The 20,000-nt window shown below is 44.5% G+C and overlaps 2 protein-coding genes across 2 annotated transcripts in view; one reads left to right on the forward strand and one right to left on the reverse strand.

The window, feature by feature from the left end:
- Window positions 1-9,437, forward strand: part of znrf1 (zinc and ring finger 1) — a 26,320-nt gene extending 16,883 nt beyond the window's left edge. Inside the window, exons 2-5 of the mRNA XM_076269824.1 lie at window positions 2,681-2,776; window positions 7,493-7,598; window positions 8,143-8,236; window positions 9,272-9,437. Of these exons, the coding sequence (XP_076125939.1) occupies window positions 2,681-2,776; window positions 7,493-7,598; window positions 8,143-8,200 (260 nt within the window). The 3' untranslated portion in view covers window positions 8,201-8,236; window positions 9,272-9,437. The remainder of the gene's footprint in view (window positions 1-2,680; window positions 2,777-7,492; window positions 7,599-8,142; window positions 8,237-9,271) is intronic.
- Window positions 9,438-11,649: 2,212 nt separating this feature from the next.
- ldhd (lactate dehydrogenase D) overlaps window positions 11,650-20,000 on the reverse strand; it is a 10,265-nt gene continuing 1,914 nt past the window's right edge. Inside the window, exons 3-11 of the mRNA XM_076269691.1 lie at window positions 19,883-20,000; window positions 19,200-19,341; window positions 18,227-18,386; window positions 17,779-17,978; window positions 17,164-17,292; window positions 15,316-15,443; window positions 15,013-15,103; window positions 14,264-14,375; window positions 11,650-12,503 (exon numbers count right to left, since the gene is read on the reverse strand). The exon at window positions 19,883-20,000 is cut by the window's right edge and continues 24 nt beyond it. Coding sequence (XP_076125806.1) covers window positions 12,338-12,503; window positions 14,264-14,375; window positions 15,013-15,103; window positions 15,316-15,443; window positions 17,164-17,292; window positions 17,779-17,978; window positions 18,227-18,386; window positions 19,200-19,341; window positions 19,883-20,000 — 1,246 coding nt within the window. The 3' untranslated portion in view covers window positions 11,650-12,337. The remainder of the gene's footprint in view (window positions 12,504-14,263; window positions 14,376-15,012; window positions 15,104-15,315; window positions 15,444-17,163; window positions 17,293-17,778; window positions 17,979-18,226; window positions 18,387-19,199; window positions 19,342-19,882) is intronic.

A 20,000-nucleotide genomic window follows, 5' to 3' on the forward strand; every position in this document is an offset into this window, starting at 1 on the left:
CCCCCCAGTCGGTCGCGTCATTCCTCTGCGCAGCTGTAGGCCTACTGTAGTCGGGAAGGCGAGAGCAGCTGTGTGAGTCTGCAGAGAAAGCCACGATAAGCGCTGATTGACTCGGGGAACAGATCTTTGATCTGGATCAGACTTTTGTTTGGGTGCCTGTCATTGACCTCAGGGGCCTCTGTCATGGTGCTGTAGAAGATCTGCACCAAAGGGTGAGAGTGTGAAAAGGCATGCCTGGAAAGCCTGTATAGTTCGTGCATAACAGAGTGCCATCACTGGGTTGAATAGGCAGCACTCTGGTGGTCGCCCTTCTGCTCTGGTCTCCTTCAAGATTGCTGTTTAGGAGCGTCTGGGCTGTTTGCAGCTGGTTAACAGCCTTGCGCGAAAAGCCCACATTTTCATTTGAAAACATGTATTGACTGCACCCATATAGGCTATTAATCGCAGTGCCCAATAGCCCAATGAATCCAAATCAGACTATGCTTTTATCATAAAGATGAATGAAAAAGAGATGCATTCCCATGTGTAACCCACCCTTGTTTGTTAACCTCATAGCTGATGAAATTTGACAAAGTCAATGTATGAACCTTTGAATAGGCGTGAAATTACTGTAGGTCTCATAAAACCATCATGCATTATACATCAATCCATACATACATCTTTACATACATACCGGTACTTATAATTTATATATTAAGTGCTTAAATCATACATTGTTGCACTTTAATTTAGTCCTTGTGTGGTGTAGCATAGTATGACCACCAAAACCACCCGCCCAGGTCAAAGAGTTCACTGTGGTATGACTGCAAAGATGAAATGAAATGTAAGCAACTGGCTAAAGATTTAGCCGAAAGAGGTAATGAAGCATTAGGTGATGAAGCATATTTTAACATCTGCCCACTGCCAATTTTGTTCAAGTGGTCATTGTGGGAGCTGCAAAGTAAATTGCTGAGTGCCTATGCTCTAACTAATGCTGCGCAAATCTTACAGTAACAGAGGGACTTTAACAAATTAACATCAGCAAAGCTTCTGTGTTAATTGACTCCTTGTAGTTTTTTGCACCATCTCAATGTAAGCTATATGCTGAAGTAAGAGCAGAGTAAAGTGTGTGTGTGTGTGTGTGTGTATGTTTGTTTCCATCCACTGTGCTTATTACATTATGTGGATTAAAAATGGACACTCTAGTCAAGAGAGGAATTGTGAACAGCTGTGGATTCAAGGTTCTCAGGGCAACTTTAATGGAAATGCAGAAGAACACTACAACAAAACAGACAAAATGGGAGTTAATGCAGCCCCTTCCAGTGAATGCATTTCTTATTTGACTTGTATGCAGCTTTTAAGCATCTCCAGTCTGTACTTCTATTCCAATGGTCAAAATGTGGATAATTACAAAGTAAGATGGAAAAGCTGTGTGTTGCATCATGGGTTTCTCTGTCCTCTGCCTGGTCTGGTAATTCAAGTGTGTTCGTCTAATCAGGAGTAGCGCCGAGCTGCGTGAGATAGGTCCCAGCAGCACAACTGATCACCTCTGCTGTAGCTGATGCAAAATCAATGCAAGTTACACAGTCTAAAAGGGCTGTGATGGAGACAGGTGGTAGGGAGTCGCGCCGTAGAGGAAAGGGGAGGGTGGGAGAGAGAGGGTAGGGGAGGAGAGGAGGGGGGGGGGAGAGAGGAGAGGGAGGGGGGAGAGAGAGGGGAGGGGGGAGAGAGAGGGTAGGGGAGGAGAGGAGAGGGAGGGGGAGGAGAGAGAGGGTAGGGGAGGAGAGGAGAGGGAGGGGGAGGAGAGGAAAGGGGAGGGGGGAGAGGAGAGGGAGGGGGAGAGAGAGGGTAGGGGAGGAGAGGAGAGGGAGGGGAGGAGAGGAAAGGGGAGGGGGGAGAGGAGAGGGAGGTGGGAGGAGAGAGAGGGTAGGGGAGGAGAGGAGAGGGAGGGGGAGGAGAGGAAAGGGGAGGGGGGAGAGGAGAGGGAGGGGGAGGAGAGAGAGGGTAGGGGAGGAGAGGAGAGGGAGGGGGGGGGGGGAGGGGGTAGGGGAGGAGAGGAGAGGGAGGGGGAGGAGAGGAAAGGGGAGGGGGGGAGAGGAGAGGGAGGGGGAGGAGAGAGGGTAGGGGAGGAGAGGAGAGGGAGGGGGGAGAGAGAGGGTAGGGGGGAGAAAGAGAGGGAGGGGGAGGAGAGGAGAGGGAGGGGGAGGAGAGGAGAGGGAGGGGAGGAGAGAGAGGGTAGGGGAGGAGAGGAGAGGGAGGGGAGGAGAGGGAGGGGGAGAGAGAGGGTAGGGGAGGAGAGGAGAGGGAGGGGGGAGGAGAGGAGAGGGAGGGGGGTGTAAAGACAGGGGAGAGCAGGGTAACTTTGAGAGCCATGGGGGAACAGCTACCAGGTGGTGAAATTTCTCCTACACAACAACAACAACAACTTGCATTTATATAGCGCTTTATCAAGGCACCCACAGTGCTTTACAGCTGTGAAGGGAGAACCATCACCAATGTGTAGCACCCGCCTGGTGCATGGCAGCCATTATGCACCAGAACGCTCACCGCATACCAGCTTGAGGTGGAGAGAGTGAGGGAGTGAATGAACATACGCATCAGGAACAGTCCTTGTCTGTGTGTACCTTGGTCTCTGTCTGCCTCTCTATCCATCAACTCACCAGTCTTCTTCTTCTTCTTCTTCTTCCTCTTCTTCTTGCAGGGTTCAAGTGTCCCATCTGCTCCAAGTCTGTGGCCTCCAACGAGATGGAGGTGCACTTCCTCATGTGTCTGAGCAAGCCCCGCCTCTCCTACAATGGTGAGACATTCCCACTTTTTGCTTTTTGTCACCCCCTCCTATTGAAATGTAATAATTAAGCCTGACTGGCATTGATATCCACCTTCAAATACTTTCAAATAGTCAGGTAACCATTGTACAGATTTAGAATCAGAAGTGGTTGCTGTTCCTTAGTCGAGATTAGTTAGAGAAACATATGCCCATATACACAGACACATGCAATGGGACACAGACGGATTTAAAGAAACACAACTATATGGGGACATAAACAGATTTAGAGAAACATATACCGGTATATATAGAGACTTGTATGGGGACATATTCATAGACATGCATAGATTACACAGGATGAGTTAGCAGAGATCCACATAATGAAAGCAGGATTAATGACACATACACACACATACACTCTCACAATGTGTGTGTGTGTGTGTGTGTGTGTGTGTGTGTGTTTGTGTGTGTGTGTGTGTGTGTGTGTGTGTGTGTGTCTGTGTGTGTGTGTGTGTGTGTGTGTGTGTGTGTGTGTGTGTGTGCACGTGTCCCACGCTGTTGCTGATTACCAGTTCCCATGCGCTTACTTTAGCCTCAGAATGCTACATGACCTCTACTTTACCCAGCACTGTATTGATTATATGTGGAGACACAGCCTACCTTACACACGCACACACACACACCAACACACACCAACACACACACACACACACACATACACACACACATACACACACACACACACACACACACACACACACACACACAAACACACACACACACACACACACACACTATTAATACCAAAATCACTACCTAGGATGAGCGTGGATAAAAGGCATAAAAGGGTTGACCCAGCATGCGCTTCCAGGTCAGTGACCTGACAGGAGCGGCAGCTCAGTGTGAAGAGTTGATTGGGGCCGGGCTATTAACCGTCTGGCAACTGCCACTTGTTTGCAGGGGGCCTAACATAACTTGAGGAAAGATGGAAGAAGATCGGAGTATTCATTTCAATTTTGCAGTCAGATTTCTGCGTTGTGATCTGATTGGTTGGCTTGTTGTGCTTGTTTTTTGTTCTTTGTCATAACCATTAAACATGTATGGCACATGAAAGAATTGTTCAGCTCCTTCATTTAGTTCCTTAATGGGCTGCGCTTAAGAAATAAAGGACAATTTACTGACTTACTACAACAATAATAATAACTGTCCGGTGAGTTGGCTAGACCTAACACACCTGTCTATAGAAACGGTATGCTTTGTCAGTAGCTGTGTACTTTTAACAATGAGTTTACCATGTAGCAGATTATATTATGTATGTAGTTTGCTAGGCAGTGGTAAGATTTCCTTGAATAGCTAGTTTAACAAATGGGCTTAAATGTGTGTGTTTTTTCCATCCATGCATCCTGTCTCAGACCAGGCAGTGTTAGTCGGAGGGGATCATTCTTCCTCATAAGCCTCTGAACATTGGTATGAGTGTTATCTGTGTGTAGGTGAATGTAGGGAGGTCCCACCTCAGATGATAGTAGTTCATCACATGAACACAGAAGCCTCTTACCAGACAGATGTGAGAGGTGCCTACTTTATGATAAACCTGTCAGCGGCACAGTGAACTGCTGTTGTAGCACGGCACAGCTGAAGGATTAATACTGAGCCACACACTCACACTCACACACACAAACAAACACACACATGCTCACATACACACACACAAACACAGAGCCTCTGATTCACACAAAGCAGGGTTACAGACGCACGTAAACACACACACATTTTCTGTGATTTATACGAAGTACAGAGTTGCATTCAGGTGAACACACACACACACATACACACACACTCACACAGACACACACACACGCACAAACACTCACACAGACACTCACACACACACACACACACACACACACACACACACACACACACACATACATACACATATACACACACACACACACACCCACACACAGACACACACACACAGCAGGAGCAGCACCACAGGAGGTCATGCTTTAAGGCCATGTGGGGACAGTGTGTCCCTTCTGCACTGCCCTCCGTGTTAATCACAGGAAACACTGATAACCTGATCTTGCTCTCCATTGAATTTCCTATGCAGCTTTAGCCAGCTTAGTTGGTTGCTGTTGTTTATGTATAGCTCATTTGTGACATCAAATATTGATAAACTGATATTACCTAAATTAAATCGACATAAAACCAATACCAAAAACAAAAAAAAACAAACAAAAAATATCCAATGAATGAACCCAATATTAAACCAAACAAGAAAGAAAAAAACGTTGCTTCATTTATAACTAGATGTACCGCAGAGCGGTACAAAATATGACCGCCGCCCAGTCCAGCACATTTTTTCCACAAAAAGAAATCACGCTGAAAGGCCTATATGATTCTAACTGTCTCACTAAATTGCATTATCCACACTCAATTCTCACTGATATCTGCTAGACAACAAGTACCAAAACATGATTAGTTCATAGATTTCACATGTAAAATTAATTTTATACAACCCCACCTCCATCTTGCCTGTTCATAATTCTGAGAAATTCTTGAATTGTGTGCATGTGTGCATGTACATGTTTATGTTATGCGTGTGTGTGTGTGTGTGTGTGTGTGTGTGTGTGTGCGTGCTTGTGTGTGTGCCTGCGTATGTGCCTGTGCATGCAAGCGTATATGTCTACTGTGTGAGTATGTGTCATACGTATGATTACTGTGAATGTATGTGTGTGTGTGTGTGTATCTGTTTGTGCACATGTGTGCACATGAAATGGGTTAACATGACCCCTGGAGGCAAACATACGGAAAAAAATGGTCAACCTAGGCCCTATAGTTCTCAAGATATTCACAGAGAACTGTGTCTGCCCTACCCTCCTTTTGGGGGGTCCAGTCCAGCGGGGGGGCTACAGATCAAAACGAAAAATGACGGTTCCATGTTATCCATGTGGGGGTACATGCCCACCAAGTCTTTCAGTGTCCCGGGAATCCTTGTTGGTGTACGTCACTAAATGTACACATAAATTATTTTATTGTAAGGCCCCCCATGAACGAAAGTACACAAAACTTGGCATGCATTCGGAGGGTGTGATAATGATCCTACACTTTTCATTTCGTGCAGTTTTGACCTTGTCAGCCAGAGATATTGTGATGAAAACACCTAATTTTTTGCTTTTTAATTTTTAACTAGGTGGCGCTATACATGAAATAAGTGGTAATGGGATGGGTGCCCCTGGCATGCCCCCTTAAGACCAACATACATACAAATGGTGGACCTCCTAGGCCCTACGGTTCTCGAGATATTCACAGAAAACTGTCTCCGGCCACCTACAGGCCAGTTGGTGTATAGTAATATAAATTAATTTATCGTGTGGCCCCCCATGAACGGAATTCCACGAAACTTGGCGTGCATTCAGAGGGTGTCATAATGATCCTACACTTCCAATTTCGTGCAGTTTTGACTATGTTAGGTCACAGATACCTGCGATTACAACACCTCATTTTTACTTTTTTGTGTTTAACTAGGTGGCGCTATACATGAAATGAGTGGTTATTGAATGGGTTGACATGGCCTCTTGAGATCAACATACCAAAAAAAAATGGTCCTCCTAAACCCTACGGTTTTCGAGATATTCACAGAAAACTGTGTCTGCCCTACCCTCCTTTCGGGGGGTCCAGTCCAGCGGAGGGGCTACAGATCAAAACGAAAAACGATGGTTTCATGCTATCCATGTGGGGTTACATGCCCACCAAGTTTCGTGTACCCCGGTCTTTCAGTGTCCCGGGACTCATTGACGGAAATTTGGGCATGCGAAAAAAAAAAAAAAAAAAAAAAAAAAAGAAATCTGACTAAACCTATATGACCGCCGCTTCGCTGCGCGGCGGTCATAATAAAAACAAAAATTAAAACATGAGAGTGGGACTGGGGGCTTACTGATCATGCCTGAAGCTGTGATTGGTAGATAGTTAACCACTAACTTGTTGCACTCCTTCCTCTCTCCCAATAGGAGCAGGTCCATACTGGCGTTATTTCCTGGTGATCACTGTCCCTGTGTTAGGTGTCTAGGGGCACCAGGACATAACACCCTGGTATGATGGCGCTCATGGCACTCAGCTGGGCATCACCAGCGGGTTAATAGCAGTGCCAGTGTGGGAATATATTAATACCCTTCAGAGGGCAGCTGAGGCCAGTGTGTGCAGGAGTCATGTCGGAGGTTGCTGCTGCAGCAAAATGCAGCGTGACTAGTCTAGTGACAAACACATCCAGAATTGAAGCGCTCTTCTTTGGATATAAATGATCTCTCCCTCTTCTCTCATTCTCCCTCTCTTTCTCTCCCTCTCCCTCCCTCTCTCTCTCTCTCTCTCTCCCCTGTACCTTGCCCTCCAAACCATCAAACAGTGCTTCAGAGATGGTGGAAGGGTGGATAGGAGGGACCTTTTTCGTATGAGCATGTCGTTTTCACCCCACCCACCCACAAACACACACACAGACTGACACACACACACACACACACACACACACACACACACACACACACACACACACAGGCATACACACACACACACACACACACGCATACACACACACACACACACACACACACACACACACACACACACACACTACTCTATAATCTTTTCACTAAACAATCACACAAAACACAAAACACCACAGATTAACTGTCATTTACCTATTCTTCCCTGGTTTTGTCTGGTTATGGTTGTGTGTGTGTGTGTTAGATGACGTGCTGGCACGTGATTCTGGAGAGTGTGTGATCTGTCTGGAGGAGTTGCAGCAGGGAGATACCATTGCTAGACTTCCCTGCCTCTGCATCTACCATAAAAGGTTCGATCTGTGTCTCTGTTATAGTATGTGCTGATTCCTATTCTTTTGGTGCATAGACTCTAAATGACTTTAAACTCCTTTTGATTCTTACTAGTATAAAGTAGACTAAATGGGTCCCTCTGATTCTCACTAGTAGAGACCCTGAATAAGTCTTGATTCTCACTAGTATAGACTTTAAAATAATATGTTGTATAGACTAAATGCCTCCTTCTGAGTGTCAGCTATATCTACTCCAAATGACTCATTTTGAGTTAAGTTGTATAGACTCTAAATCAGACCTTCTGATTCTCAGCGGTATGGACACTAAATTACTCATTTTGAGTCCACGTTGTATAGACTGTAAATGACTCATTTTGAATCTCAGCTGTATAGACTCTAAATAACTCCCTCTGAGTCTCAATTATATAGACTCTAAATGACTCATTTTGAGTCTAAGTTGTATGGACTCTAAATGACTCATTTTGAGTCTAAGTTGTATGGACTCCAAATGACTCCTTCTGATTCTCAGCTGTATAGACTCTAAATGACTCCTTCTGATTCTCAGCTGTATAGACTCCTGGTTTGAAATCAACCGGTCCTGTCCAGAGCATCCATCTGACTGACTGACTTGCCGTCTAGTCGAGCTGCTGCAGGTTAAGGTGGGAAGACAGAAAACAACACGCCGACACCCTTAGCACCAACACACAGAAAACTCCATGCTAACACACCTCACACCCAACACACACAACACTGCATACACTGTGGCCGTGCACATAGCATAGCACCTGTTAATTACTCGCAATTAATAGCACTATTTCCTGAAAGCTGTTAAACACTGAGACACCAGCTCTTCATATGCAGACAATATGTTATATTTTTGGTGATGCTACATGAAAAGAAGTCTGAAGTACATGAAGGCTTGGCAGGATTTATTCTTAAACTGGAAAAAAGTGTTGTATTAGAGTTGTATTTATGTTCTGTCAAACCAACCATACGTATAATTGTGCTGCAACGTTTCAAGCCTGCTCGGTCTTCCTCAGGCAAAAGGAAGCCAGAGGAAGACCCAGCAGGGTCAAAACATTGAAGAACAATAAACATATGGGGAAATAGCAGAGTGCGGGCACCTCATTCTTTTTGAATGTTCTAAATAAGCTCTGAATAAGCTCTAGAATGCTCTTAATAAGCTCTAGAATGTTCTAAATAAGCTGTAGAATGCTCTAAATAAGCTTTGAATAAGATAGAATGTTCTAAATAAGCTCTAGACTGTTCTAAATAAGCTTTAAATAAGCTCTAGAATGTTCTAAATAAGCTTAAGTTGTGTCCAGACCCTTTGCACCTCACTGGAGGGGATGTGCACACTGTCACTAGTGTCAAACCAGCCACACATTCCAGTTGTTGTTACTGTTTAAAAAGGATTTGTGAGTTTCTAAGGGTTACTTCAGTTAATTATGCATGTAGTCATAGTGATGAATTTAGTGGGAAAATGTAACCCTGATATGAGTCTTTTTTTTTCTTTTGCATCTTTCTTTGTCTTCTCACATCTATGTGTCACTTCCTGTTTTCACCTCTGCCTGTATGTGTGTGTGTGTGTGTTGCGCGCGTGTGTTCTCATTCAATGCCTCCTTTTTGGGGGTGTCTCTCTTCCTCTGTCCGCGTCTCCTTGCTTGTCTCTGTGTGTCTCTCTCTACCGTCAGGTTGCCTCCTGAACACCCCCCACCCCCCGGATATCCCCGGACACTGAACTGAGAACCAAATGACAACAAAAGATGATGAGAGAAGAGAAGAGAAGAGAAGAAAACAATCACTCTATCCACTGACAGATCAGCCTTCTTCCAAAGGATTCATTGCAAAATACACCACATGATAATAATAATAATAATGATGATGATAATAATAATGATAATTATTATAATAATTATAATAATAATAATAATTAGAGTAAATACTATCAACTGCATTGTCAGCCCCAAAAATCCCTTGTTGCCCCACCCACAGATACAACGCATTGGGCATCACTTTGCCCCATTCCCCACCACAAGCAGTGTGTGTGTGTGTGTGTGTATTGGCTGGGGTTTGTTGCTGTCTGAGATGTTTTGATGTCAGCTCCTACATGTTTTAGGGGCAGTAAACATCTCAGTATAGACTCACCATGTGTGTGTGTGTGTGTGTGTGGCTGAGTGGTAGTGAGAGTTGCCCTATGAGCGTGTAGCTCCAGACTTTAGGGATAAATCATAGAACATGTCTAAATGTTTACGGTCCGCATGCCCTTATGTGTGACTGATTGGTGTTTGTGTGTGGGACAGTTATGTGTGTGTGCGTGTGTGTGTGCTTCAGTTGTGTAACTGTGATGTAGATATGGGTGTGTATTCCTGCTGTGTAACTGAGGTGTGTGTGTGTGTTTCTCCTCATGGTTGAATACTTCTTTCACCTACCAGGAGTTCTGAGACTTGCGAGACACTGGCCATCATATTTTCTCTCTGTAAAGGCCTACAGTGCGATGTGTGCTGTGTATGTATGTGTGTGTGCGTGTGTGTGTGTGTATGTGAGTGTGTGTGACAGACAGAAATACCTGCAAGGAATTGTTTGTGTGGGGTTATAATGAGTGGATGGAAAAACTGATGAGGTGATGTTACTGTGACAGTAACACTGAGAGACAAGCAGCTCTTTCTCTGGACTCGATGAATCTCAACCGTGTGCTGTTGTCTGCAGAAATACTGGTTCAGACACAGACATACACACACACACACACATACAGAGACACAGCCATAGTCAGAAGAGGTTCTTGTGCAGGAGATGAGAATGAAAGGCTCCTCTGTCTTTTGGTGGAAAAACCTGGACAATCCCCCATAAACACACACACACACACACACATACACACACAGACGCACACAAACATTTTCTCAAATAAAAGACTGAGAATAAAAAAAGAAAATGTGTGAGGACCTGGTGAGTGGGTGGAGTTTAAAGTCTCCACACCCTCCTCCCATGCTCCTCCCCTTCTATCTGTCATGTTTGTATGTTACTTTGTTTTATTTTTTATTTATGTTTGGTTTTTTTTTTCTTCCAAGGCTGTGATTGGACGCTTGTGTTAGGGAGTAAATGTACCCGTGAGATCTCCATGTACAGTCTGTGGAAGGAGTCCTAAATGAAAATGACAGACACAGTAATAATAAAAAAAAAGACTGAAGAACAACTCTCTCGCTGTGTGTGCGTGTTTGAGTGTGTCTGTGTGTGTCCATGCATATTTTTACAGTCAAGGTGGCCCCTCTGTTGTTTGGATCTTGTCTCTTGCTGTGTTTAGAAATGCGACAAATGTGAGGAGTCCCAGCAGCAGCAGCCTCATGTGCTAAAAGGGAGCTAACAATGTAAGTGCTTAATGGGCAAAAGCCCATCTCATCTAAAAACAGTTGAAGTCTATTTTCGGTCACAGGCAGCAGGCCACCAGAGACATCGAGGGGACTTCACAGATTCATACTTCCACACAGCCTACTGTAGCGTTAGCATTCATTTTAGAGCGCTAGTGAGTAGCGACTAAACTTATACTGTATATCCTGCCCCTAGTGCCTGGGACAGTAGGTGAAGTCTGTCTGAGGCTAATCTCTTGCTGCTGGACTGGTCAGAGTGGTGCTTAGTACACGATCGTCTCAGGCAGTATGTCATCACAGACAGTCTAGTGCACAGAGCCAGTCCTGTGGCTAATATGAGGCAGTGCTGCTGACTGTACAGCCTTTTCCTGTGACAGAGTATCTGGTCTCTAGTTTCCAAGTCTCTTGTGGTGCAACAACCATGATTCAGTAAACACTCTCCACTGTTACCATGGTGGTTGCTACACAAAGGTCTTGGGAAACTTGCATCACTTCTGGACTTGTGAGACTTTAGCGGCTGTCTGAATCTCCTTGTGTGGGAAAGCTGATTGAGGACATGGTTGTGTCTCACACCAGTTGTGTTGATTGAAACACCTCAATTTTAGCACATCTCAACTGAAACCAATGTCTAAAGCAAGCTTTATATATCCAATATGATATGAGATTACTCATGTAAGCTATCGCTAGAATGAAAAAAAAAGGAAAACTGAACATTTTTCATTTTTATTACTGGACAAAAATCCAAGGATTAAAACTTCCTATGAGGAGGACGGAAACGAGGTTTGATCACATAACTAAAGCAAAACAGCCTCATCCATAGAGCTGCCCACAGCTGGACTCTTCAAGCTGGTTTTCTATGAAAATTCAATCCAATCATTGATACACATCAATGTTGAATACATACACATTGAATACATATGTATACATACACATCAAGCAGGGTGAGATTTCACAGTAATTTGAGAATCTGGACAGGTGAAAGTCCTTCAATTGCTGAAGAAAAAAAGAAAAGAAATGTACTGAACATACACATGCAGCTCCTGATTTTGTGCTTGGCAACTGACTAAAATTAATAAATGAACTTTGTTTCATGAATATGACAATGTACAATTTAGAAATAATCATAAGTGCTTCAAGAACAAGGGGAAAGGGCCAATTCAGGTCAATCAGAGTACTCCTTGGAGCTCAACCATGAGACAATCAGTCCTCCGAGAGGCCTGCCACACACAGCTTATCATGCTCCTGCTCGTTCCAAACTCCCACATGCCCCCTGGTGGTGAGAAGAGACAACTGCAGGCTGGCATCTCTACGGTGGCTGAGAGGGCCGGCAGTCACAGCCACAGCAGCAACAGGTGTAGCACACATGGGTGGTGGTGGTGGAGATGGTGGTGGTGTTTATAGAACCTTCCCAGGATTCATGAGGTTTTTAGGGTCCAGTGTGGCCTTGAGTCCCTGCATGACCTCCAGAGCCAGAGGGCCGACCTCCTCCCTCAGCAGGGTGCGTTTCCCCAGGCCCACACCGTGTTCACCAGTGCACGTGCCATCCACAGCCAGAGCCCGTCTACACACACACACACACACACACAAGGACAGACAGACACAAACACAGACACACACACACACACACACACACACACACACACACACACAGACACAGACACAGACACAGACACAGACAGACACACACACAGACAGACAACACACACACACACACACACACACACACACACACACACACACACACACACACACACACACACACACACACACACATGTGTGCGTAAGAATTCCATAGATTGACACACACATCTCAATACTTTCCAATGAGTGTCATCTCAATACTTTCCATGAGTGTTTTAACTATCCTGCAAGTTGTCTCACAAGGTGAACAAAAACACAATTCATATCTTGGAAGCAACATCACTAGCAATAGGCAGGGAAAAACTTCATTCGCTTTGTATTATAAGGCAGACGCCTGACGGCCTTGAAAGCCTTGCTTAATAGAAATGAGCAGTCTGGGCGGATTTAATTAGGAGATGGAACCCAAATTTAAGGTTACTCCTTCCGTTCTGTGCAACTGCAATTACTAGAGAGCTGGAGGCCTCAGGACAGGGTGAATGAGTTTGCTGGCATAATCACTAGTCAGCTGTTCTATTCAATTCAAGAATTCAAGGATTTTATTGAATTTAGCTGTACAGCTTTCCTGTACAGAGGTGTCCCAAGGGAATCACCAGCTATTTAGAAGGATGAAGATGTGGAGGAAGACTGTAATAAATGTATAGCCGATATGTGTAGCAAACTACGGGTGTGATGATTTGGAAAGAACTTCATATAAGTATAGCCGATATGTGTAGCAAACTACTGGTGTGATGATTTGGAAAGAACTTCATATAAGTATAGCCGATATGTGTAGCAAACTACGGGTGTGATGATTTGGAAAGAACTTCATATAAGTATAGCCGATATGTGTAGCAAACTACGGGTGTGATGATTTGGAAAGAACTTCATATAAGTATAGCTGATATGTGTAGCAAACTACCGGCGTTATGATTTGGAAATAACATCATATGTATAGCCATACTGTATGTGTAGCAGGTGTTATGATATGGAAGGAACTCGTATGCTTCTACATAAGGAAGTTAACTAACAAAGCTGTGGTGATGTTTTATACTTCAGTAGTTTTTTTTATATGTTACAACGCAGAACAATATGCAAAACAGTGAAACTGAAGGTGATTAGGAATAGACCCTTTCAAGAGAGTTCCATTATCGGCATCATAGTTGGCCCCACAAGGCTTCCGTTTTAACATTCCATATGTTATCTATAAGCAGAGCCTTATAGATAGATCCAGAGCCATATAAACCTTTATATGGCTCTGGATAGATCTATAGACCCTTTCAACAATAAAACCAAAAACAATGCTTGAACGTTCTATTTGGGCCCCAATCTACTTCTTCTGCATTAAGATAACATATGGAATGTTAAAAAGGAAGTCTTGTGGGACCAACTATGATGCTGACAATGGAACTCTCTTGAAAGGGTCTATATGGCTCTGATGCAGAGGAAGTAGATTGGGAACCAAATAGAACGTTCAAGCATTGTTTTTGGTTTTATTGTTGAAAGGGTCTATGGACCCTTTCAAGAGAGTTCCATTATCAGCATTGCTTTTGTTTTTATTGTTGAAAGGGTCTATATGCAAATTCTAGCAAGCCCTGAGTGTGGTGCATGCAGATGTACTGTATAAATAAACATTTCCGTTCCGTCTAGCCATGTCTTGGTCAGTATGTGTATCCGGTTGAGGAAAGGTGTATGCAGGCTTACCTGGCCAGTCTCTCTGTGAACTGGTGAACTTTGAGCACCTCTTCTGGGTCATTGGGGTCCAGGACCATCAGACAGTGGAAGTTCCCGTCTCCCACATGTCCTGCTATGGGTCCTGTGGAGCACAGCAGGGCCTCTGGATCAGTCAAACTCACACCCTTCATCGCTCGTCAAAGTGTCAGTGACTTCATTACAGGTGATAGAATTCTCCAGCATTGAGGCAAAGCATTCCGGAACACAGATAGTGCTGGTAGAAAGATTGCCTGGTATCTATATAAAAAACATATCTCAAAATTGACCTCAATACATTTCATGAACTTGACGTCATACGTAAACTCCCTCATTACAAAATGATGACCCTTTTTTCATGTATTAGGCTATTAGTTCTCCTTCAATAACAACAACAAATACAACAACCTCAGACCAAAAAGAGAAGCTATAGCTATAGGAGTGATGGTGGTGTGTGTTCTGTGAGACTATACCCCCCCCCCCCCCCGCCACCCGCCAGGCGGACCGTTGTTTGTATTTCTACTGGGATCTCACAGTGCTTAATGTTTTTTCTAACTGTTGCCGGTTGACAGAGTTAAACCCAGATTGCATATGAAGTGCAAGTCTCTCGAGATTCCTCAGCATAAATAAATAAAACGCTTGCAGTAACTGTTCCCTCCTCTGTCTTCCCCATTCAGAGACATTTTCTCCTGTGACATCTTGGAGGTGAATACAAGGAGGAGGGATAGGTGGACCAAGCAGACCTGTGAGGCCATTTTGGATCAGGTCTTCCTTAGTCTCTACAACGACCTCAGGCAAGCGGGAGAGAGGAACACAAACATCTGTGGCGTAGGCCTGCAGAATCAAACACACACACACACACACACACACACACAAACAGGGACATTTGTATACACTTGCGGTACAGTATGTACAGCTTTGTGGCCAGGGCAGGGCATTACTTCAGAGGACTGAGTTAGCACACAGCTGCTACTGATTGAGCTGCGCCGTGCGTTGTGATTGGCTACTGGGCTAGTGATGACGGTAGTTGGTTTGGCACCACTCACCTTGCAGCCGGGTCGGAGTGCCAGTGCGGCATACCAGGCGTCGTGTCTGGCCTTCCACAGGCGGGCACGCTTTGCCTCATCGTCCGCCCACGAGAAGTCGGAGCCTCCGCTGTCCTTCGCTAACTCCTCTGGGAGAAACACGACACACGCAGACATGTCACATAAACATACATGTCCTCCACGACACATGCAGACATGTCATATAAACATACATGTCCTCCACGACACATGCAGACATGTCATATAAATACATGTCTTCCACGACACACGCAGACATGTCATATAAACATACATGTCCTCCACGACACACGCGTTGCGCATGTCATATAAACATACATGTCCTCCACGACACACGCAGTAGTGGTGTGCGATACTGTAAAATTTGGTTTCGATCCGATACCAATTAAATATAAGGCCTGTACTGCCGATACCGATTCCAATACTGATATTTGCAACTAAAAGCTGTTTATATACTTTTATGTAGGGGAGAACATTGTGTCATGATTTATGCCGTGAATAAAACATCAATATACTACATTAGAATACATTTTCATGACCACTAATGATTTTATGATTTCCACTGTTTATAGTTTACAAACATTTCAGCAACAAAACATTGCAAAACGGGCATGCAAAATGTGAAAGGAATAGTGTTTGCATAACTGTAGGCTAGCCCTTGGTGAAACAGGAACAATGCATTTTGAACAAATTAAGAGATATTGGAAGTGAACTCAAATTAAAGTATCGATCTCATCACGCTGGTATCGATACGATACCAATACCAATGTTGGTATCGATACTATCGATATTTAGATCGATGTGCCCACCCCTAACACGCAGACATGTCATATAAACATACATGTCCTCCACGACACACGCGTCGCGCATGTCATATAAACATACATGTCCTCCACGACACACGCAGACATGTCATATAAACATACATGTCCTCCACGACACACGCAGACATGTCATATAAACATACATGTCCTCCACAACACATGCAGACATGTCATATAAACATACATGTCCTCCACGACACATGCAGACATGTCATATAAACATACATGTCCTCCACAACACACGCGTCGCGCATGTCTTACAAACTTTCTCTCTTTCACACATATACACATACACACACACACACACACACACAAATACACACACATAAATACACATATACTGTATGTAGTATGGAAGAGAAATATACAAACATTGTGCAAATAAAATATACAAGTATTCTGCAAGCGATACACTTTTCAAACATAACTCACTGATAAATCCCTCAATGGTCATACACACATCAAACACATACATGCATTAGGGCTGCACGATTTGGGGAAAATATCTAATTGCAATTTTCTTGACAGATATTGCGAGATAATTTGTGCCACTCCAGATTGGTGAGCACGCCCGCTGCACAAGAAGTACAGCACCCCTGACCAACTGTGATGCTCACCAATCAGAATGTCTGTGCCCCCTCACGCACTACGCACACCCTCCAATCAGAAGTGGCATAGTCAAGGAGGATGAAATGAATATAAAAGTCAGATATGTGACACAAATTGCACAATTATTTGTAGCTTTTGCGATGAGGTAATTGCATTGGTTCATATTGCGATTACGATTGCGAAGCCCTACTATAACTGTGCAGCCCTAACATGCACACATACAATACATTACACATCCATACTGTATATTGACGCACACAAACATTCAGTCATAATTAAGTCAGTGATGAGCACAGTGATAGACACACTGAGATGTATAAAAACAACGCAAAACAACAAACAAACACACACACACACACACACACAGAGAGAGAGACACACAGGAACACTCACACACCTGTGATAGAGACCTGCTCATCCAGGCTCCTGGCGCTGCCATGAAATTCCAGGAAGAGGGTGGGCGCCACAGGGTAGGCCAGGGAGTTGTAGCGGTTACACGCATCAATCATCACATCATCCAGAAATTCTGCAGGCACACGTCAAGGGACGTCATTAACACACAGGAGACATCACCGAACAATCTACAAATCTGCAAACAGATTTTTCTCTTGATGAACAAGAGAATATCTGAATAGTTTTTTTTATACAAGAAATATCACAGAAAAAACAACAGTCTGTGTATTAAACTAAACAACAATATGCAAACTGTCAACATGCCTACAAAGAGTCCATCTCACAAAGTCTTTCCAAACATCTCCATAATTTATATAAACCTGTACACACTGCCCCAGCACTACATCTGCTATATGCACTTCTGGCTACAGTATATGTAAAACTGTATGTCGTTGTACTGACATGTTACTTGTGCAGTGACAATAAATAAAAATGACATCTAATCTAATATACTGTAATCTAAATACCTAACACAGACACAGAGTCCATCGCAAATGCTTCCCAAACACCGCCAGACGAGAGGTGTGTGAGTGTGTCTCCGTTTGTGCCAGGGTCTCACCGATGCGTGCGATGGGCACTCCGGCCTGCAAGACCTGTACGGTGGTGTCCACGGCAGCCTGGACGGAGGGGAAGGAGCAGACGGCGGCGGCGACGCCCTCAGGAACCCCGTACAGTCGCAGCGTGGCTTTGGTCAGCACCCCCAGAGTGCCCTCCGATCCGACGAACAGGTTAGTCAGGTTGTACCCGGCAGACGTCTTCCTAAGGAAGGAGGGAGGGAGATGGACTTCACTTACAGGCTGGCTGGTCCGACCCGAACACCCACAACTCTGCTTCCGTTGTACTGTAATGCCTAGATAAAACACTCTTTCCTTTGTGCAACCAATACGTGTTATTAATCTGATTTTTTTTTCGGATTCGACCCAGGTCCCCTTGGGCGCTTGGGCCCATATGTGGTGTGTGCGCTGCAGCCGCAGGAGAGCAGATACGGTGCACGCGTGGAGGAGCACCTGGCGCGGCGGCCCTTCCCCGCTGTGTGGATGATGGTGCCGTCAGCCAGAACCACCTCAAGGTTAAGAACGTTCTCCCGCATGGTTCCGTAACGGACAGCGTTGGTGCCGGATGCACTGGTGGCGGCCATACCGCAGAGCGATGCATCTGCTCCAGGGTCTGTGGACACAGGCACATTTAACATCAGGGTATTGACAAAATCCTTATAGGCAAATCCCCCAACTTAGCAGCCATCTTGTTAATGCGTTTCGGGAAGTTATTGGGAAGCTATTTTCCTATTCAAATGAATGGGCAGGCATTATGTAAGGGAGGTCATATTAACATAACAAGTACATCAGGCGAATCCGTGTTAAAATTTGAATTGAACGACATATATATATCCCCCCAAATAAGGCAAAAAAGAATACAAATGCAGTTGGTTACTTAAATTACAGGAAGGGCTTGGGTAGACAACTGCCATATTGGCATTACAAACTAAACCCATACATTTCTATGGAGGATTCTTTGAGTGCTGTGTCTCGTTATTAGAAAGTCTTTGGAATTGCTTCCACAATCAACTTCCAACACCCATCACCTGTCATTGTCAATGTCTCCTACTCTGAATATAAACTAAACCAAGTGTCTCTGTTCCATGTTGGTGTCTGAATCATGTCATGATATATATACAGTATATATATATATATATTATAAGTGATGCAACCAAACCTAAAAGAGATCAAACACTGATGTTCAAAATATTAATGCATAAATATAAATATACTGTACATTTCAAAAACACAATACTGGTGGCTTTGTTTACTCATGAAGTACAACCAGCTTCAACCAGGTTTAGGTTATCAGGTCTGAGAGCTCTGTTCAGATTTCTAAATGCCATAGTGGTCATCTCCAGATCAGATTGAAATGGTCATGCAGTTTTCCTCATATTTAGGTGCAGTGTTCCTCTGGCCACATTTAGGTTCAGGCGTTTCTTACCCACAGGGAACCACAGGCCTGTGTCTCGCAGGTAAGAGTTGAGGCCTTTCCGTGTCACACCTGGCTCCACTGTCACGTCAAAGTCCTCTGGGTGCAGGTCCAACACCTGGTCCATCATCCGCAGACTGAAACACACACCACCCTGCAAGCACACACAATTCAGTGGCACACAATCAATACCACCACATCTGTAATTTTATCCTACATTATATAGCAACCAATACTGTTATTCTCTGTTATTCTGCATGTGTTCAGTGTTAAGTGTTAACTAAAATGTTTAGTTTAGTGTTTAGTATTAACTAAAAATGTCGTCCGGGCCACAGAGATCATCCACTAACAGAGTCACCTTGCTACCAAAACAGCCATGGCAGAATCACAAAATCACCACATTTTTACTGTAATTTTTGAGGATTCCCCACAGCAAATTCTTCTTATCTGCTTGCCTCAGACAACAACAACCCCCCCCCCCCCCCAAGTCATCTTCACTGCCCCTTACTGCCCCCTAGAGTGGTCCTCTCTCATCTTCAGGGCCCCTTGTCTTACCCCCCCAACCCCCAGAGTGGTTCCGTCTCATGTTCTGCCCCTTACTGCCCCCAGACCCCCCAGAGTTGTTCCGTCTCATGTTCACAGCCCCTTCTCCTATCCCCACCTCCCCCCCTCCGCCAGCGCAGTCTCCCCCGCACCTTGACGGCTCCAACTCCTCCCTCCAGTCCGGTGCCTGTGCCAAAGGGGATGATGGGAATGCGGTGGTGGTGACAGATTTTGGCCAGCGCACTGACCTCCTCTACGCTTCGGGGAAAC

The sequence above is a fragment of the Alosa pseudoharengus genome, unplaced genomic scaffold (assembly GCF_046254945.1).
Source record: "Alosa pseudoharengus isolate Yale_2024_CS ecotype anadromous, Long Island Sound unplaced genomic scaffold, YU_APseudo_1.1 YU_APseudo_1.1_scf_10, whole genome shotgun sequence".
NCBI lineage: Eukaryota > Metazoa > Chordata > Actinopteri > Clupeiformes > Clupeidae > Alosa > Alosa pseudoharengus.